The sequence below is a fragment of the Prionailurus viverrinus genome, chromosome A2 (assembly GCF_022837055.1).
Source record: "Prionailurus viverrinus isolate Anna chromosome A2, UM_Priviv_1.0, whole genome shotgun sequence".
In the NCBI taxonomy this organism is placed as follows: Eukaryota; Metazoa; Chordata; class Mammalia; order Carnivora; family Felidae; genus Prionailurus; species Prionailurus viverrinus.
The window spans coordinates 7,197,087-7,214,017 of NC_062562.1; the positions used below are offsets into that span (position 1 = coordinate 7,197,087).

The window sequence follows — 16,931 nt, forward strand, 5'->3', positions numbered from 1 at the left end:
TTCATCCATCCCAACATGCTCTTCAGTGGATTGAAGGGAATCCTCTCTCCAGCCACATACGTTTAGGTGCCTCCGGAGCAGGGGCACTTTCCCGTAACGCCCTTGGGGGCTGGCGGTCTCCTCCTGGCCACGTGGCCTGGAGTGTGGCCTCCGAGCCAAAGTCAGGCATCTCCCCCGCCCCATCCCGGTGGCTGTAGCTGAGCCTTCTAGCGGGAAGAGGAGGCAGATTCCTGCCAGTGCCTCAGGGCCCCCCTCTCCTGCATGGAAGGAGGGAGGGAGGCCCGCATCTGGAGGCCAGGTGACCTGGGGCCCTAGACTACCCCAGGGGGGTGGGGCCTCCCAAGCCCTGGCTCTCTCTGCCACTGACTGGGACTCCTCCGTCTGTTTGTGGAGTCACACGGAGGGAGGACCGTGGCCAACCCCCCTTCCCGTGTCAGCCCACGTGCCAGACCAGGGTGGCCAAGTGGCTCACCTGTTTGCCAGAGGCCGAGATTCAGCTGAACCCCCCCACCTAGCCTCTAGCCTCATCCGAGGCGCTGACGGCATATTCTAGGGCTTGCCTTCGCCCTGTCCGGAGCGCTTTGCTTCGCTTTCCCTGGCTGCGCACCTGTCCATGGACAGCAGCACTCGAGAGGCACCACCTGGCTGGCTGAGCAGGGACCCGGAGGCCTGGCTGCACCCCAGGCACCACTTGCTTACCCCCCGAGGCTTTGGCAGGTGCCTTCCCACCTCCCGGCCCTGGTAATGGAACACAAGGACAGGCCTTCGTGCTTCCCTGGCTGGCCGGCCAAGTTTCACGAGACCGTGCACGTCAAGTGCTCATCTTGGCCAGTGGCAGAGACGGTGCTCCATATCTTTGTGTCGCACGAATGCACAAATGAATGAATGAGAGGCTGGGAAGTCCCAGGCTTGGGGATCCAGGGGCCATTTGGAAGCTCTGCCAGGCGCTTTGGGATGTTCCACCCTGACGTCAGCACCCCTCCCTGCCCCCCACTCCCAGGAAACATGTTCCCCACCATTGGTGACGTCCATCTGGCACCCTTCACGGATGAACAGCTCTACATGGAGCAGTTCACCAAGGCCAACTTCTGGTGAGTGTGACCTGGGTGTCCTGCCTTCTCAGGGATGGCCCCGCTTCTCTTTTTTTCCGCATCCTCAGTAGGACCCGAAAGACTTGGGCTGGTTGAGGGCCAGCTGGGAGAGAAGGCAGCCTGCCCCACCTGTCTCTCCTGCTACTGGTAACCTTGCTGTGGGAATGGGGGCTCTCTGCAGGTACCAGCCATCCTTCCATGGAGTGGACCTGTCAGCCCTCCGAGGCGCTGCAGTGGACGAGTATTTCCGGCAGCCTGTGGTGGTAAGTGGGGCATTCAAGGCACTATCACAGTTGGCACTAGGCATGGCCTTCCTCTGGGGTGACAAGAGGCGGGCGTGGGCTTTCCTGTTAGGTCTTGTGCAAGCTCTGCAGCCCTAGGAAAGCCGCCGCCCCTCTCTGAGCTCTTGCTTTTGCTGCTACACAGAGCTCTCACACAGGGGTAGTTGGGAATAAAGTGGCAATGCGTGTAGAGTGCTTTAACACACAGTAAGCGTGCAATACATGCAAACTGCTGTTAGATGAATTGATTCTTGGTGAACTGATTTTGATTGATGTTAATTGAGATTTTTGAACTGATATATAGACCCATGGTTCAAAAATCATAAAAGTATAAACTGAAAGCCTACAGGCAAACAGTATTTCTTAGATATATTTTCAGAAGTTTTATATCTAAATGTGCATATACAAATACACACACACACACATATATATAGTCTTTTTTTTTTTTCTCTCAAAATATAGCATAATCAGCAAACTAGTTTATTTCTGTGTTCAGAGAACATACACTGTATGATTTCAGTCCTTTGAAATTTGTTGACAGTTGCTTCATGCCCACTATGTGATCTCTTTTGGTTAATGTTCTCTCTGTACTTGAAAAAAATGTTTATCAGTTGAGAAGAATGTTGTATTAAGAATTAGGTCATGTTAGTTAATCATATTGGTCAAATCTTGCCTACCTCTACTGAAATGGGGCAGGGTGGGGGGGAGGTTGGGATCTGCTTTTCCTATCACTGATTGTAGATTTCTTTTTCCATTTCTGAGTTTTGGCTTTATGTTTTTTGGCGTTGTGTTATTAGGTGCATACAGATTTAGGACTGTTGTATCTTCCTGTTGCATTGATCCTTTTATTACTATATAAAAAGGGTTCCTTTTTTTTCCTCAAGTAGTACAGGTTGGCCTAAAATATTTTTTTTTTTTCTTTTTCCTGATAGTAGTTTAGCTACTCTTGCCTTCTTTTGGTTAATCTTTGTACAGTATGTTTTTTTCTTTCTACCTTCAACCTTTTTGTGTCCTTATTACTTAACGTTTGCCTCATGTAAGCAGCATGTATTTTGCATTTGTTTTTTAGTCAGATTGACCTTTTATTTTTGTCTTTCAATTACAACATTGAGACCATTTTACATTTAATGTAATTACTGATCTCTGTGGGTCTAAATTTGTCATCTTTTTCCCTTTATCCTGAATGTTCTTTTAAATTGTTTTGTTATTTTTTGCATTAATAAGGTTACATTATTTCCCCGCACTTGATGTCTTTCACTAGTTTTTGGAGACTCTTGGGCACTGTCTTTTTAAGCACTACCTCTGCCCCATTCTCTTTCTCCTTCCATCCTTTTTTCTCTGCTTCATTTTCACATTTCCTACTGATCCATCTTCCAGTTCTAATCTTCTCTTTGCCATTTAAGCTGATTTTCTAATTCTTAATTTCAGTACTAGGATCTCATTTTGCTTATTTTTTTTATTTTAGTTCTCTGAAATACATTTTTTTCTACCTTTTTTCTTGTACATACTGTAAATCTTTGGTCACTTTCACTATCTGGGTGTTCAGTGTATTTGTTTTTTGTTTATATTCTCTTAGTTTTTGGTCCTCATTCTCTTGTTCTGTTTCTTGGTATGCCTGGTCATTGGATACCAGAATGAAAAATTATAGAGGCTCTGGATGATGTCTTTCCTTCCAAGTATTTGTTTTTCTTCAGGCAATTAGCCATATATAGATAGATCACCTTGGTCCTATAAGGCACTTGATATATTTAGAGGCTGCTTTTCAGACTTGACTTTGCTGGTCTACTTCTAGCTTTCCCTGTAAGACAGGCAGTGGTTTTCAAGCATTTTGGTCTCAGTGACCTGTTTTACATTTTTTAAGCCTGTTTACATTCTCAAAAATGGAGGATCCCAAAGAGCTTTTGTTAGTGTTTTAGCTATTGATATACTGTCAATATCTCTTGGTATTAAAAATTAAGCCCAAGAAATTAAAAAATATATATTTATTTAAAAATAACAATAACCTCGGGGCGCCTGGGTGGCTCAGTCGGTTGGGCGTCTGACTTTGGCTCAGGTCATGATCTCGCAGTCCATGAGTTCGAGCCCCGCATCGGGCTCTGTGCTGACAGCTCAGAGCCTGGAGCCTGTTTCAGATTCTGTGTCTCCCTCTCTCTGACCCTCCCCTGTTCATGCTCTGTCTCTCTCTGTCTCAAAAATAAATAAAAGTAAAAAAAAAAAAATTTTTTTTAATAAAAAAAAATAACAATAAGCTCATTACAGGTTACCATAAATAGCATTTTTAAGGGAAAAAAAAACTATTTTCCAAAAGTTTTCAGCGAGAACAGTTGGGATTTTTTAGTTTGCAAGTCTCTTTAATGTCTGGCTTCATAGAAGACAGTTGGATTCTGCTTCTGTGTTCAATCGGTTGTGTTTATCACAGGTGAGTGAACCCAAGAAAAAGGCAGAAAACATCTTAGTATTATGAAAATAGCTTTGACCTTGGGAGTGCTCTGGAAGAGACTACATTTGGAGAACTGCTGCTTTAGGGCCTCGCCTGCAGTGGTCTCCATGTAACCACGGTGGGTGCCCCATGGGGGGGGGGGGTCCCTCGTCCCACCCTCTCAGCACCAGTATGCACCTGAGCCTTTTCTTACTTTTTCAGTGTCTTATAAGTGGCTTTCTGCTTTGGTTCTTTGTCTCTGAGCCCCGCCCTCCACACAGCTCAGGAATTGGCAAATGCCACAAAGTGAAACTGTATGTAGAACATCCACCTGTGTCTACATTTCCCTTTTGTTTCGTATCTTGACCTCTTGAATCCTAGCTGCCTTGGTAACCCTGAGCCTCCGTTTTGCTTTCCCCACCCAGGGAGGCTGCCGAAAGGTCCTGCCCCAAGGGGAAAGGCACAGGCCAAAACACATCTCCCTTCTCTCTAGGATGTGGGCTCCCAAAGCCGTGGCTGCTCTCGGTACTCTTCAGTGCTTTCAAACCAGGCTGTAGTTTTCCTGTATATTTTATTCAGCTCACACAGTTCTTCTCCAGAGTGTTAGTCTGATGAAAAGCCTTCGTCATAGCTGGGTGCGGACGTGAGCACATAGTTCTCCAGCTTCCTTTTTAACTAGCGGTTTATCTCGGAGATCTTTCCCTGTCTGTTCTTTCTTCGTTCTTTCGTTAGTTCTCATACAGTCTTTTATGGATGGCACGTTGGTGGTGTAACGAGATGGTTTCCCGAATGTGTCTCTACTCTAGACAACCTAATTACGCGTGTGAGCTTGCAAACGTGCACGTGGATCCGTAGGTTAAATTCCCAGAACGAGTCTTTAATGCCCGTGAAAGGTGGTGATTTTGAGGGCTGTCGCCTCGCTGCCCTCCACGGTGGCGTACCGCTTCGTCCTCCCCCAAAACGTCTAAGAAGGGAGGGCGAAGTGGGCTTAGCCGAACGGCCTCGAGGCCGTGGCCAGACAGGGAGGGGGGCACAGCTCTCCCCTTCCCGCCTGGCCTCCGTGCCTGAAGCCAAGTCCCGCTGTGGTCTCTCCCAGGATACGTTTGACATCCGGATCCTGATGGCCAAGTCTGTCAAGTACACGGTGAACTTCTTAGAAGCCAAAGAAGGAGATTTGCACAGGTACCGGCACCCGTGCCCCTCCTCCTGAGCCCGGTTCCTGCTGGAGTCTAGGGCCACCACAGACGCCCTCAGGCATCCTGCCCCAGGGCGGTGGGCACGCAGGGGCCCCAGGACACCGCCCCCAGCCACCCCCCTCTGTCGGCAGCCTGTTTGACTTCCCCCGTAATCATTGCCCTTTGCCTTCCAGGATAGAAATCCCATTCAAATTCCACATGCTGCATTCCGGGCTAGTTCACGGTCTGGCTTTCTGGTTCGATGTCGCCTTCATCGGCTCCATGTGAGTACAACCGGAGCAGGCCGCGCTCTCCCCGCTGTCCCGGCCCCAGGACTTCCTGCAGTGACCCCCAGGCCTGGCTGCCTCGGAAGGCTGCCTGGGGACTAGGAGGAAGGACTAGGCCTAGGGGACTAGGTTCCGTGGCCCCTCTGAAAGGCAGTGAGGTCTCACCTTTGAGCCGGAGAGTGTTGTGGGAGGGAGTGTCTACCCTGCACTCGGTGGCTGTCCTTCACGGAACCTGGTCTCTGTCTCTCGGCGCAGACATCAGGGTGAGCGGACCCCCTGTGGATCTGTATGTATGCGCGGGCCTGTGCCTGGGACGCCTGGACAGCCAGCCTGTCTTGGCTCCAGGCCCCCGGGGCACCCATCAGAGGTGCCCGTGTAGAGCTCAAGGTGCACAGGGTAGTGGCTCCAGCCTGGTCAAGCGTACGCCTGTCCTTGCTTGACAGAATGACAGTGTGGCTGTCCACGGCCCCGACGGAGCCCCTGACCCACTGGTACCAGGTCCGGTGCCTGTTCCAGTCACCACTGTTCGCCAAGGCCGGGGACACGCTCTCAGGGACATGTCTGCTTATTGCCAACAAAAGGTGTGAGCTGCCACCTGGGGCTGGGGGAGGCAGGGGTTCCTCTACCCAGCCAGCTCATGGCTGTCCCTCCCCTGCCCTCTCTGCAGACAGAGCTATGACATCAGTATTGTGGCCCAGGTAGACCAGACGGGCTCCAAATCCAGTAACCTCCTGGATCTGAAAAACCCCTTCTTCAGGTAGGATCAGCCCTCGGCCTGAATGCGGGGCGCCCCTCCTGGCCCGCAGCCTCTCACCCCCACGCCCGGGTCTGTCTGCTGCAGATACACAGGCACGACGCCCTCGCCCCCACCCGGCTCCCACTACACGTCCCCCTCGGAGAACATGTGGAACACGGGCAGCACCTACAACCTCAGCAGCGGGATGGCCGTGGCCGGTGAGCAGCCCCGCGTGGGAGAGGCCGGCGGTGGGGACCCCCGGGGGCAGAGACCCTGTCGCCCAGGCCCTGACCTCTCCCTCTCTGCGCGCAGGGATGCCGACCGCCTACGACCTGAGCAGTGTTATTGCCGGCGGCTCCAGCGTGGGCCACAACAACCTGATTCCTTTAGGTGAGTGTCCCCCGGGGTCCGGAGGCAACGAGGGGCGGCGTCCAGGAACGTCTGCGCGCTCGGGCTTTCTGCGCCGCGGTGTCTGGACGTCACCTTTTCCTCTTCCTGGGGCTCCTGGCGGAGGCCCTCTGTTCCGTTCCTCTCTGCCTCGCTCTGCAGCCGCTGTGCCCACCCTGCCCACACCCCAGTGACGAGAGTGTGGGCCGGGCCGGGGGCGGTGACGCCGTCTCCCTTCCTTCCTCCCTCCCTCTTGCCGCGCAGCCAACACGGGGATTGTCAATCACACCCACTCCCGGATGGGCTCCATAATGAGCACGGGGATTGTCCAAGGTAACGGCGGGCGGCGGGAGCGGGGTCCCGCGGGTGTGAGTGTGCGGACCCCCCGGGCCACCCGCCTGCCCTCTCGCCTGCTCTCTCTCTCTCTGCCTCTGCTGCGGGTCTGGGCGGGCGAGGGGGCGGAGCTGGCCTCTCAGTGCCCGCGCCCGCCCCACAGGGTCCTCCGGCGCCCAGGGCAGCGGCGGCGGCGGCTCCAGTGCCCACTACGCGGTCAACAGCCAGTTCACCATGGGCGGCCCCGCCATCTCGATGGCCTCGCCCATGTCCATCCCGACCAACACCATGCACTACGGGAGCTAGGCCCCTCCGGCGTGGAACAGACTGACAGCACCAGGAAACCAAATGAAGACCCTGCCCACCCACCCCCCTGCCTGGGCGGCTTTCACCCCTGTACCGGAGAAGCCCAAACACCCGGTCACGGCCCTCTTTGCTATGGGAACTCGGACACTTTTTTACACGACATCGCCGCCGCCGCCCCCACTCCACCGCCCACCCACATCTTGGCCCCGAGCGTGTGTCGCTGCCGTATTTTACACGAGATCATGTCGTGGGAGCCCCGTTTCCCCCTCCTGCCCTCCACCCTGACCTGGGTTTGACATCCTCCGTAACAGGCGTGTCCGGGCCTGACAGCTGCAGGCCTGGCGGGGAGGTCGGGGGAGCAGCTGCGCACCCCCCACCCCCTAACGGGTCCCTCGGCGCCGGCCCCCCCCCGCCTGTCTCCAGGGGGAAGGCGGTCCTGACTGGGCGGGGCCTCCCCTTCTACCAGGCCTTGGTCACAATGGGCGTGACATGCTGCTTTTTTTAATTTTATTTTTTTACGAGAAGAACCAGTGTCAATCCACAGACCCTCTGAGAAACCAGGCCGGCCGGGCCGAGCCAGCAGCCCCTCTCCCCCACTCAGAGGCTCAGTGGTGAGGGGCAGCCCTGCCGAGTCTTCGGGACAGGGGTGGGGCCAGGCCTCTGGAGACCCGAGGCCCCCTCCCACCAAAGGGTTCACCTCACACTTGAATGTACAACCCACCCCGGCTGTCGGGAAGGCCCTCCGTCCTCGGCCCCTGCCTCTTGCTGCTGTCCTGTCCCCGAGCCCCTGCAGGGCCCCTCCCCCACCCCTGCCGAGAGCTAGAGCAGGTGGCCCCGTGGGCCCCAGGCCTGGAGGAAAGGGCCACCGTCAGCCGCTCGGGGCGGACCTGAGAGACCTCGAGGCTCGGTCGTGGAAGGCGTCCTTTTCCCTTGTAGCTCACATTAGGCCTGTGTGTTTCCCCCCACATTTGTAGATGCTCCAGTCCCTCTTACTATGATGGCATTGTGGTCCCTCCCTAGCCTGGGAAGGGGCCTTGCAGGGACCTCTCCCCACCCCCCCACCCCCCAAAAAACAAAAAAAATAAACAAGGAAATGTATGTTTCAGCACAGGCCATTTTCTTCTACTTCTGCTCCCCCGCCCCGTTTCTAACCCCTCCAAACTTGGCCGTGGTGGAGCTCAGGTGAGGAGGCCCCAGGACCTGCTGACCGGGCACCCCGGGAAGGGCAGGCACAGCTGAGGTGGGGGTGGCCCCCTTTGCTCTCCCGACCGTCCCCCCAGGGAAAGCAGAGGCCTAGCGGGCAGCCCGTGGGGGCGATGGCCACACCGGAAGCTCCCTGCTTGGCTGCCCCTTTCCCACCTTTATATAAATTCTCTGAAATCACCTTTGCATAGAAAATAAAAGTGTTTGCTTTGTAAGAAAAGTCTGGAAAGTAGCAGAGCGATCTCGAGGTGTCGAGGGGGCCTTCAGTCCTCGTGTGAGGGGCAGGGCAGGCGGAGGCGTCCCCTCGTGTGGAGCCTGAAAGAGAGAGACTCCTAAGAGCAGCCAGCCCGGTGAGGCCTCCTTCGAGGAGGAGAGGCGGGAAGACCCCTCAGTCACGGCCGGAAACTGGTCCTTACCTGCGGCTCGGGCCCTCCTAGGTCACCTGGGACCTTGGGGTGGGCGGCGGCAGCAGGTTTAGGGGCAGAGACGTGGCCTGGGGTGGAGGCACCAGGGGCTCCAGGGGCAGCGGCTGGAAGAAGTAAAGCTGAACCGAAGCCCCCCAGGGTCAGCGCCGGTGGGGGCCGGTGACGCCCCGACCCCAGGCCCCGCCTCCCGCCCGCCCACCCCCATACCTTACAGCCTGTGGCCAGAAGGGCGTGGAGCAGCACGACCGTGGAGAGCAGCACGGCGGCCACCAACCGGGTGTCCTCTCGGACAACAGGCCAGAGAGTGAACACCAGGCTAGCGGCTGACAGGGCCAGGGCCAGCGCCCCAAACAGCCACTGCAGCCACGGGACAGGGATGAGCCACAGGACCTGGGGGTGACACGGGCAGCTGGCTACCGGGCCGTCCCCATGGCGCCCGCCGCCCCCATCCCCGGGCCACACTTACCACAGTGGGGATGAAGACGAAGAGGGAGTAGCCATAGACGCACACGGTCTCCAGGAAGGTGTAAGGCCCCACGCGCTCCCGGACACGCTTCCGCCACCGCAGGAAGCCCCACAGCGCCAGCGGCACCAGCCAGACGTAGCAGTAGATGGTGACGCCGGCCACGGTCACTACGGGGCACAGGGCAGGGCAGGCAGTCACCACCGCCCCCTCCCCCCCAGCTCCGGGCCCCGCGGCACTCCCAGCCCTGCCCGGGGCTAGGCCTTGCCCTTTCCACTTACCCTTGTGGAACTGGGGGCTGTAGTGGATGGAGGGGTCCCTCCTCTGGGCCAGCACCAGCGTCAGGTTGCCAGTGATGGCCAGGACGAAAGCCAGTGTGGCACAGATCCAGAAGGGGCCTGCGGGCAGGGCACGGTGAAGGGCCCAGCTCTTCCGGGACAGGTGACTTGTCCCGTGTCGACTGTGCTAGGACCCAAGCTTCTTGCCAAGCTCTGAGCTACCCGCCCCGGCCCACCCCCACTCCATCAACCGGACTCGTCCACAGGCCACCAGCGATGACCTGGGGTGGCTGCATCGGGTGCTGGCTCGGTCCCTCCTCTTGACTTTCCGGCAGCCTTTGCCGTAGCTGCTCTCTCCCTTCTGGAAACACTCCACGTGTGCTTTCTAGGCAGGACTCCATGCTCCTGGCTTCCGCGTCACCTCCCCGGCAATTCCTCAACCTCTGTAGCCCCCGATCCCTTTAATGACAGGGACCCGGCTGGGACCCGGCTAGGGCCCGGTCCTTAGCCATTCGTCTCCATCTGTGTTCACCCCTTGCGTGATCTTGTGCCCCCTCAGGGCCTTATGTCACCTCTAGGCTAACGACTCCCCAGCTGGCTTCAAATCCGGGTCTGTGCCCTGAACTATAGGCTTATCGTCAACATTTCCACGTGCTGCACATCTAGGCATCTCCCAACTCCAGCCTGGCACGCTTGGGCTCTCCCCTCAAACCCGCCCAGCGTTTCCAGTCACCGACTGACAGTTCCATCCCTCTAGTGGTTCCGGCGAAAATCTAGGCGCCATCGTCGCGTGTCTCCTCCCACCCCGCATCTGGTGCGCCAGCAAATCTTGTCGGCTCCACCTTTGAGACACGTTCCACAGTCCAACCACTGCCCTCCACCGGGGGCCCGGCCCCACCATCCCACACTTGGGCCACGGCACTCACCACCTCCCTGGCCTCCTGGCACCTGCCCTTGCCCCCCCGCCGCGGCCAGAGGAAGCCTACGAGCCCTTAACCGAGACTCCTTCTCCCCGCGGCCTCTGAAGCCTGTCACCTCCGAGACCTCGCGCAGCTCACTCTGCTCCGCGGACAACACTGCCCTGCAGTTCAGGCATGTTCCCACCACAGGCCTACGCTCCCTTCTGGAATCTTCTTCCCCTAGGTCTCCCCAACCCGAACAAGGCCCATTCTCTCCTCCTCAGGGGCCTTCCTTCCCTGACCAACCCACGCAAGACAGCAACGTTCGTGCTCTAAAGCATCCACTGTTCTTCCGAGCCCCACCGCCCTGGGGAGCCTTTTGCAGGTCTGTCTCCCCACACAGAATGTGTGTTTCCCGCTCTCCGGGAGCACCTCTGCCTTCCCCTCGGCTGCGTTCCAGAGACTGGTACTCAGTCCAGCCACGCTGAAGGAATGATCAAGCTGAATGCACACCACCACTCACCGTACAGGTCCGGCCGATTCCGTAGACGGTGCCGTACAAAGTTGTGGCCAGGCCGGGGCAGCAGCGAGCCTTTGATTCGGTCCAGGACCTAGGGACAAGGTGAGGTGCAGAATGGAAGCCTGCATGGGGCCCTTACCCCCCAAGCTCCTGCCCAGCCCTTGGAGGCTCCTTCCTTGCCGACTCCCCATCCCTCTGCCTGAAAGGGCTCAGATGTTCCCCCGGGGTTGGATGGGCTGGAGCCCCTTCCCCTGGCCAGCCTCCATACCCACTGCGTGCTGCCACTCTGAAGGACCCTTCCGGGCCTGCCGTCCTTCTCTCCGCTGCTCCCTCCTCTCAGCTTGGCTGCCCTCAACTGCCTGTCTCACTGCCTCCCCTCCCAGCCCGGGGACACTCAAGTTCTTGGCCTCCTCCTGCCTACATCTCTCTCCACTCTGTGACCTGCCCTGCACCCCAGACTTATCATCTCCCTCCCTGGCACCTCTGACCCATCTTCTTTGCACCAGGTCTGCTGATTCTGCCCATTCCTCTCTTGCTCTAAACCTTTCCTCGACTTCCCAGCACCCTCAGGATAAGACCCGAATTCAGCACAGCACACGAGCCCTTTGTGATCTGGCTTCTGCCTGCCTGTCCCCATCTCACCCTCTCCAGCCAGATCAAGTGACAGCTCCTGTGGCAGTTCGTGCCTTCCCTCACCTTGGGTCCTCTGTATCTGCCGCTCCCTGTGCCTAGGACACAGGCTTCCCATCACTCTACCCAGTTCAGTCTTCCTTCTCCTCGAGGCCTTAAGCCCATCCCTCACTTCCTCCAAGGGGCCCTACTCTAGCCCGTCAGAGCGTGTGTTCACAGGAGCCCCAATCACCCCATAATCCTTACACCACACCACAGTGACATCTACCAGCCTGGGGGGGGAACTCGTGACCTCCCACCCGGGCACTACCGGCACTCGGCTGCACAGGGAGGGCTCAGTGAACAGTGACTGGACCCCATTATGACTCCAAGCCCCATCCCGCCAGCTTCCAGGGCCTGACCTGGTACGTGTCCACGTCAAAGAAACTCTGATAGTAGCCAAAGGTCCAGAATCCAGGCTGCTGCTTCTCCTGCAGGAGCTGCGCGGCACAGGCTTTCAGTGGCTGCCCTTACAGCCTGGGCAGAGGGTGGGGGCGGGGCGGAGGCAGGGCACGGGCACTTTTGTGACTCACCGCTGTCTTGTCGCTCTCTTCGACCTCTTCCTCGGCTCCATAGCTACCACCTGAGTCCACAGCCACAGCCACGTGCCCCTGTGGGGTCAGCTGACCACTTCCGCTGGTAGTGACCGCATCTGGGGTCTCGGCCAGCAGATTAGAGGCTTCCTCGAACTCTGTCGAGAAGGAATACGAGCCACAGGCAGGTTTTAGGTGTCAGGAGAGTCTGGTTTGGCCCATTGCTCATCTGGGGGCCAAGACTCCCAACCGGGGCCACCTAACCCTTCCCTCCAACTACGGTCCCAGCTTCCTAAATTTGGCGGGAGTTAGAAGGTGTGGTCTCGCACGCCTACAACTTAAGCCTGGTGCTGGGATGGGGTCAGGTCTGGGAGAGAAGCTTTGCTTTGAGATCTGAGTTCAGGGTTGGAGCGGGGTTCGAGTCAGGAATGGGTGTCAGGTCGGGGTCAGGGTTCACAGCTGACTGGGGATTCAGATTACACGGCAATCAGATCTTGGGTGGGAGGTTCCGGCCGGCGGAGGGAGTAGGAGCTCGGGCCAGGTCGCGGCCGCACTTACCGTGGAAGGCCAGCTCGTCGGCCGCTGCCATGGTCACCCAGGGGCGTCACCGCATCCCGCTCTGAGGACAGAAGCCAATGACGCCCGCCCCCAACCCAATTAATGCGGTGCCCTCCCTCACCCCACCGATGTCTATCCCTCAGCACCGAGCCCAGCCTGGCAGCTAAGGGCACCGAGCCTCGGGGGGGGGGGGGGTTGAACTCGCCGCCCCCGCCCCACAGGTGCACCCCGCCCCCCTCACCTGAGGCTCCCTCGGGCGGCGTGGCCCAGACTCTCTGCGCCTGCGCGGCCCGCCTACCCGCCGCAGCCGGCCCCGCTCAAACCAGACAGCAACATCCGGCACCGTGTCCGTCTTCTATCCTCTTCCGACGGGAAGCCACTTCCGGCGCGCTTGACGCTTCCGCAGGAGAGACACCCCCCTTCACCCCCGCCCGGGGCCTTTTCCTTCTCATTCCCGGCGTTTCTCGTCGGAACAGGGACGCCAAGCCGGAAGAGGATGGCGGCGGCCGCTCTGAAAAGATTTTGGTCCCGAAACCGTGAAGACCCTGGGGGCCCAGCGGCCGCGAAGCCCGGCGTGTGGGCGCGGTTGGGTGAGTAGCGGCGGGAGGCGGCGGGGTGGGTGGCCGCAGCGGCCCGCCGTCACCGCGTCTATCCCGCTTCCCTCCCCCCAGGCTCCTGGGCCCGCGTACTGCTCCGAGACTACGCGGAGGCCTGCGGGGACGCGGCGGCGGCGGCGCGGGCCCGGCCCGGGCGGGCGGCCGCGTACGTGGGGCTGCTGGGCGGCGCGGCGGCCTGCTGCGCGCTGGCGCCCGGCGAGGCGGCCTTCGAGGAGGCGCTGCTCGACGCGTCGGGGACCCTCTTGCTGCTGGCCCCGGCCACCCGCAACCGCGTCTCCGAGGGCCACGTGCAGCGGCTGCTCTGGCTTCGGGGCCGCGGCCGCCTCCGCCACGTGAGCCTGGGCCTGTGCTCGCTCGTGTACGAGGCGCCCGTCGACGCCCAGGCCAGCCTCTACCAGGCCCGCTGCCGCTACCTGCAGCCCCGCTGGGCCGACTTCCCGGACCGGATCCTGGACGTGGGCTTCGTGGGCCGCTGGTGGGTGCTGGCCGGCCGCATGCGCGACTGCGACGTTAACGACGACGAGTTCCTCCACCTGCCGGCCCACCTGCGCGTCGTCGGGCCCCATCAGCTGCGCTCCGAGACCAACGAGCGGCTCTTCGACGAGAAGTACGAGCCCGTGGTGCTCACCGACGACCAGGTGGACCAGGCGCTGTGGGAGGAGCAGGTCTTGCAGAAGGAGAAGAAGGACCGACTCGCCCTCAGCCAGGCCGACTCCCTGGTGCGGCCCGAGGGGCCCAGATGAAACCCCGGGCCTGGGTCGGGTCCGGGCTCCGAGCCCCGGCGGCTTGTGTGGCCCGGAGCGCACGGCCGCTGCGAGCCGGGGAAGCAAATGCTGTGCAGAGAGCGCTCTCCCTGCGTTTTCGCCACCTTTCTAGAAGGCCGCCCTCCCTCTCCCCCTCCCCTTGTTCCTTGTTAGCTGAAGCGGTTGCGGAGCCCTCTGGGTCAGGGAGGGCCCAGCGGTAAGACGGTGGAGTTGATCGCTGCGCTGCGAGCGTTCGGTGTGAGCCCTTTGTGTAAATGAACTTTTCGTGGAGTCTCACAGCCCCTCGCCCGAGGGATCCTAGTGTCGAGTGACTCCGGCGCTCTCCTAAGACTATTCAGATTTTTATTTTAAGCTTGGCAACGTTCTTTTCGTTGTCCTAAGTGTCTCTATTTGAAAATAAAGTTAAAAAATTACTAGTCTCAGAGGAAAGTGGGAAAATACCACAGGCATCCTACGCCCCCTTCCCCCAGGGTACCCCAAATGGTAATGTTTGACAGGAAGCCACACCCCACCCGGAGACTGCAGTGGGAGGACTGCAGACTTCACAGGACAGCATTTTGCAAAAACCAACACCAAACTTTTTACCACCTAGGACAGTGATGTCAAAATGACGCAGAAGGGGAAAACATTATTTAATTTGGAATTATCTACGGAATCATAGATTCTGTTTATATTTCAGAAACCCTGAAAACCCAGAATCCTGTGGAATGGGATGTGTTAGTGTACAAAGGTTAGGATGACCCTCCTTTACAGATACAGGAATGAGACTACCTCTGTCACCCGCGTGGTTTGTGGCTGCTTGATAAAACCTTGAGATGAAACAACTGTCTTTGTTGGGATGTTTGTGTTACTGCGTTCGGCCATTTAGTTTTGGTACTTCTAGACCTTCCATTCATGCTCCGGGTGCCGGACACACAGTAATTTTTATGTCCTTATTTTTGGGACAGTGGAGCATCTTGTACGTCAGCATCTTCACTTTACAGCAGAAAAAGTGAGGTTCAAAAAGTCCATTTTTTTCTGAGCACTTGGGTGGCTCAGTCAGTCAGGTGTCCGACTCAGGTCATGATCTCATGGTTCACGGGTTCCAGCCCTGCGTCAGGCTCTGTGCTGCCAGCTCAAAGCCTGGCGCCTGCTTCAGATTCTGTGTCTCCCTCTCTCTGCCCCTATCGTGCTCACGCTTTCTCTCAAAAATAAACAGACATTAAAAAATTTTTAAAGGGGCGCCTGGGTGGCTCAGTCAGTTGAGCGTCCGACTTCGGCTCAGGTCATGATCTCACAGTCCGTGAGTTCGAGCCCCACGTTGGGCTCTGTGCTGACAGCTCAGAGCCTGGAGCCTGTTTCAGATTCTGTGTCTCCATCCCTCTCTGAACCTCCCCCGTTCATGCTGTCTCAAAAATCAATAAAGGTTAAAAAATTAAAAAAAAAAAAATTTTAAAAGTGATTTTTTTTCCAAGACTGTGGCAGAGCCAGGATTCAAACTGCAACTCCCAACCCTGTGCCTTAATCCTCGAACTCGGGATGCTATTTTTTCATCCTAACAGCATCCTGCTAGAAATTATTAAATGTTGCTCTCACTAGCCATAGATAAATACACGAATAGAAATTCTGCATACGGGATAAATTTTAAGTGAATATAAAAAAATGCAATAAGCACAAAAGACAAAGGATACTAAGTTATAATCCTATATGATTACCTGCAGAAATTTCTGGGCCTAAATCCTGATGTCTTCGTTAAAGAGATATCGGCCAACTTCAGGGAAAGTTCTAAGACACACTGGCATCCAAGTGAGATGTGTTCCTTAGTATGATCAGAAGTTCTGGAAGAGAACTGCACAGCTTCATTGCTTGAGGTGGTTATTAAATGCCACTTCTGGGGCACCTGAGTGGTTCAGTCGGTTAAGCATCTGACTCGGGCTCAGGTCATGATCTAACGGTTCTTGAGTTTGAGTCCCGCATTGGGCTCTGTGCTGACAGCTCAGAGCCTGGAGCCTATTTTAGATTCTGTGTCTCCCTCTTTCTCTGCCCCTTCCCTGCTCGTGCTCTCTCGCTCAAAAAAAAAAAAAAAAAAAAAAAAATTGAAATAAGAAATAGGGTTTTAATGTTTAAGTCTCAGCTTTCATACTGGTTTTGTAACTGACCGGGGCTAGAACAGTTTCATAAGAAAAAAGGCGAACAAACTGTAAAGGAAGTAAAACTGATACTGTTTGCAGATAATGTATTATTTACAGAAATCTCTAAAGACCCCATGAAAAAACGGATAGAATAAATGAATTCACTGATGTTGAAAGATACAAAATGCAAGAAGTCTGTTGTATTTCCATACATTAATAATGAACAAATTAAGAAAACGATCTAATTTACAAGTGGATCAAAAACAACACCTAGGGGGCGCCTGGGCGGCTCAGTCGGTTAAGCGGCCGACTTCGGCTCAGGTCACGATCTCGCGGTCCGTGAGTTCGAGCCCCGCGTCGGGCTCTGGGCTGACCGCTCGGAGCCTGGAGCCTGTTTCAGATTCTGTGTCTCCCTCTCTCTGACCCTCCCCCGTTCATGCTCTGTCTCTCGGTCTCAAAAATAAATAAACGTTAAAAACAAAAACAAAAACAAAAAAAACCACCTAGGAATAAATTTAACCAAGAAGGTGAAAGACCTTCCTTAACCAAGGAAGTGAAAACTTTAAGACATTTATGAAAAATCTGAAGACACAGATAAATGTGAAGATATACGGTGCTCATGGATGGGAAGAATATTGTTAAAATGTCCATATTCCCGGGCACCTGGGTGGCTCAGTTGGTTGAGTGTCTGACTTCGGCTCAGGTTTGTGAGTTTGAGCCCCATATCGGGCTCGCTGTGGTCAATGCAGAGCCTGCTTGGGATCCTCTGTCCCCCCTCTCCCACTGATTCTCTTTCTAAAGAAATAAACATAAAAAAAAATCCATATTCCCCAAAACAATCTGCAACCCTACCAAAACTCCAATGGCATTTCACAG

General features: G+C 56.3%; 3 protein-coding genes across 6 annotated transcripts in view; 2 read left to right on the forward strand and 1 right to left on the reverse strand.

Moving 5' to 3' along the window:
- Positions 1-8,438, forward strand: part of CARM1 (coactivator associated arginine methyltransferase 1) — a 39,357-nt gene extending 30,919 nt beyond the window's left edge. For 2 of the 3 annotated variants that reach the window (XM_047846834.1, XM_047846850.1), the window contains exons 7-16: positions 1,001-1,091; positions 1,273-1,354; positions 4,888-4,973; positions 5,161-5,250; positions 5,697-5,834; positions 5,921-6,010; positions 6,095-6,207; positions 6,302-6,379; positions 6,641-6,709; positions 6,873-8,438. In XM_047846834.1, coding sequence (XP_047702790.1) covers positions 1,001-1,091; positions 1,273-1,354; positions 4,888-4,973; positions 5,161-5,250; positions 5,697-5,834; positions 5,921-6,010; positions 6,095-6,207; positions 6,302-6,379; positions 6,641-6,709; positions 6,873-7,015 — 980 coding nt within the window. In that variant the 3' untranslated portion in view covers positions 7,016-8,438. The remainder of the gene's footprint in view (positions 1-1,000; positions 1,092-1,272; positions 1,355-4,887; positions 4,974-5,160; positions 5,251-5,696; positions 5,835-5,920; positions 6,011-6,094; positions 6,208-6,301; positions 6,380-6,640; positions 6,710-6,872) is intronic. The other variant, XM_047846841.1, reaches the window with a different exon arrangement.
- On the reverse strand, positions 7,501-12,943 carry YIPF2 (Yip1 domain family member 2). 2 transcript variants are annotated; one of them, XM_047846873.1, is made up of 10 exons: positions 12,805-12,943; positions 12,564-12,624; positions 12,006-12,163; positions 11,835-11,912; positions 10,807-10,894; positions 9,388-9,504; positions 9,110-9,276; positions 8,851-9,033; positions 8,635-8,747; positions 7,501-8,533 (listed from the first exon to the last, which is right to left on the reverse strand). In XM_047846873.1, the coding sequence occupies exons 2-9, from the start codon at positions 12,592-12,594 to the stop codon at positions 8,652-8,654; spliced, it is 918 nt and encodes a 305-aa protein (XP_047702829.1). In that variant the 5' UTR covers positions 12,595-12,624; positions 12,805-12,943; the 3' UTR covers positions 7,501-8,533; positions 8,635-8,651. The 2 variants fall into 2 exon arrangements, with proteins under 2 accessions (XP_047702829.1, XP_047702820.1); XM_047846864.1 differs by having other exon boundaries at positions 8,635-8,762.
- TIMM29 (translocase of inner mitochondrial membrane 29) lies at positions 12,941-14,765 on the forward strand. The gene is made up of 2 exons (XM_047846888.1): positions 12,941-13,153; positions 13,235-14,765. The coding sequence occupies exons 1-2, from the start codon at positions 13,060-13,062 to the stop codon at positions 13,921-13,923; spliced, it is 783 nt and encodes a 260-aa protein (XP_047702844.1). The 5' UTR covers positions 12,941-13,059; the 3' UTR covers positions 13,924-14,765.
- Positions 14,766-16,931: the final 2,166 nt, after the last annotated feature.

What these genes read in the sequence shown, in the direction of transcription:
- YIPF2 (XM_047846864.1), bottom strand. Translation starts at nt 12,594, where the DNA reads ATGGCAGCGGCCGACGAGCTGGCCTTCCACG. An exon ending in TCGTCTTCATCCCCACTGTG is followed by an intron (nt 9,034 to 9,109) that starts GTAAGTGTGGCC and finishes TGTCACCCCCAG; the next exon opens with GTCCTGTGGCTCATCCCTGT. An exon ending in TTCTGGCCACAGGCTGTAAG is followed by an intron (nt 8,763 to 8,850) that starts GTATGGGGGTGG and finishes GCTTCGGTTCAG; the next exon opens with CTTTACTTCTTCCAGCCGCT.
- TIMM29 (XM_047846888.1), top strand. Translation starts at nt 13,060, where the DNA reads ATGGCGGCGGCCGCTCTGAAAAGATTTTGGTCCCGAAACCGTGAAGAC. An exon ending in CGGCGTGTGGGCGCGGTTGG is followed by an intron (nt 13,154 to 13,234) that starts GTGAGTAGCGGC and finishes CCCTCCCCCCAG; the next exon opens with GCTCCTGGGCCCGCGTACTG.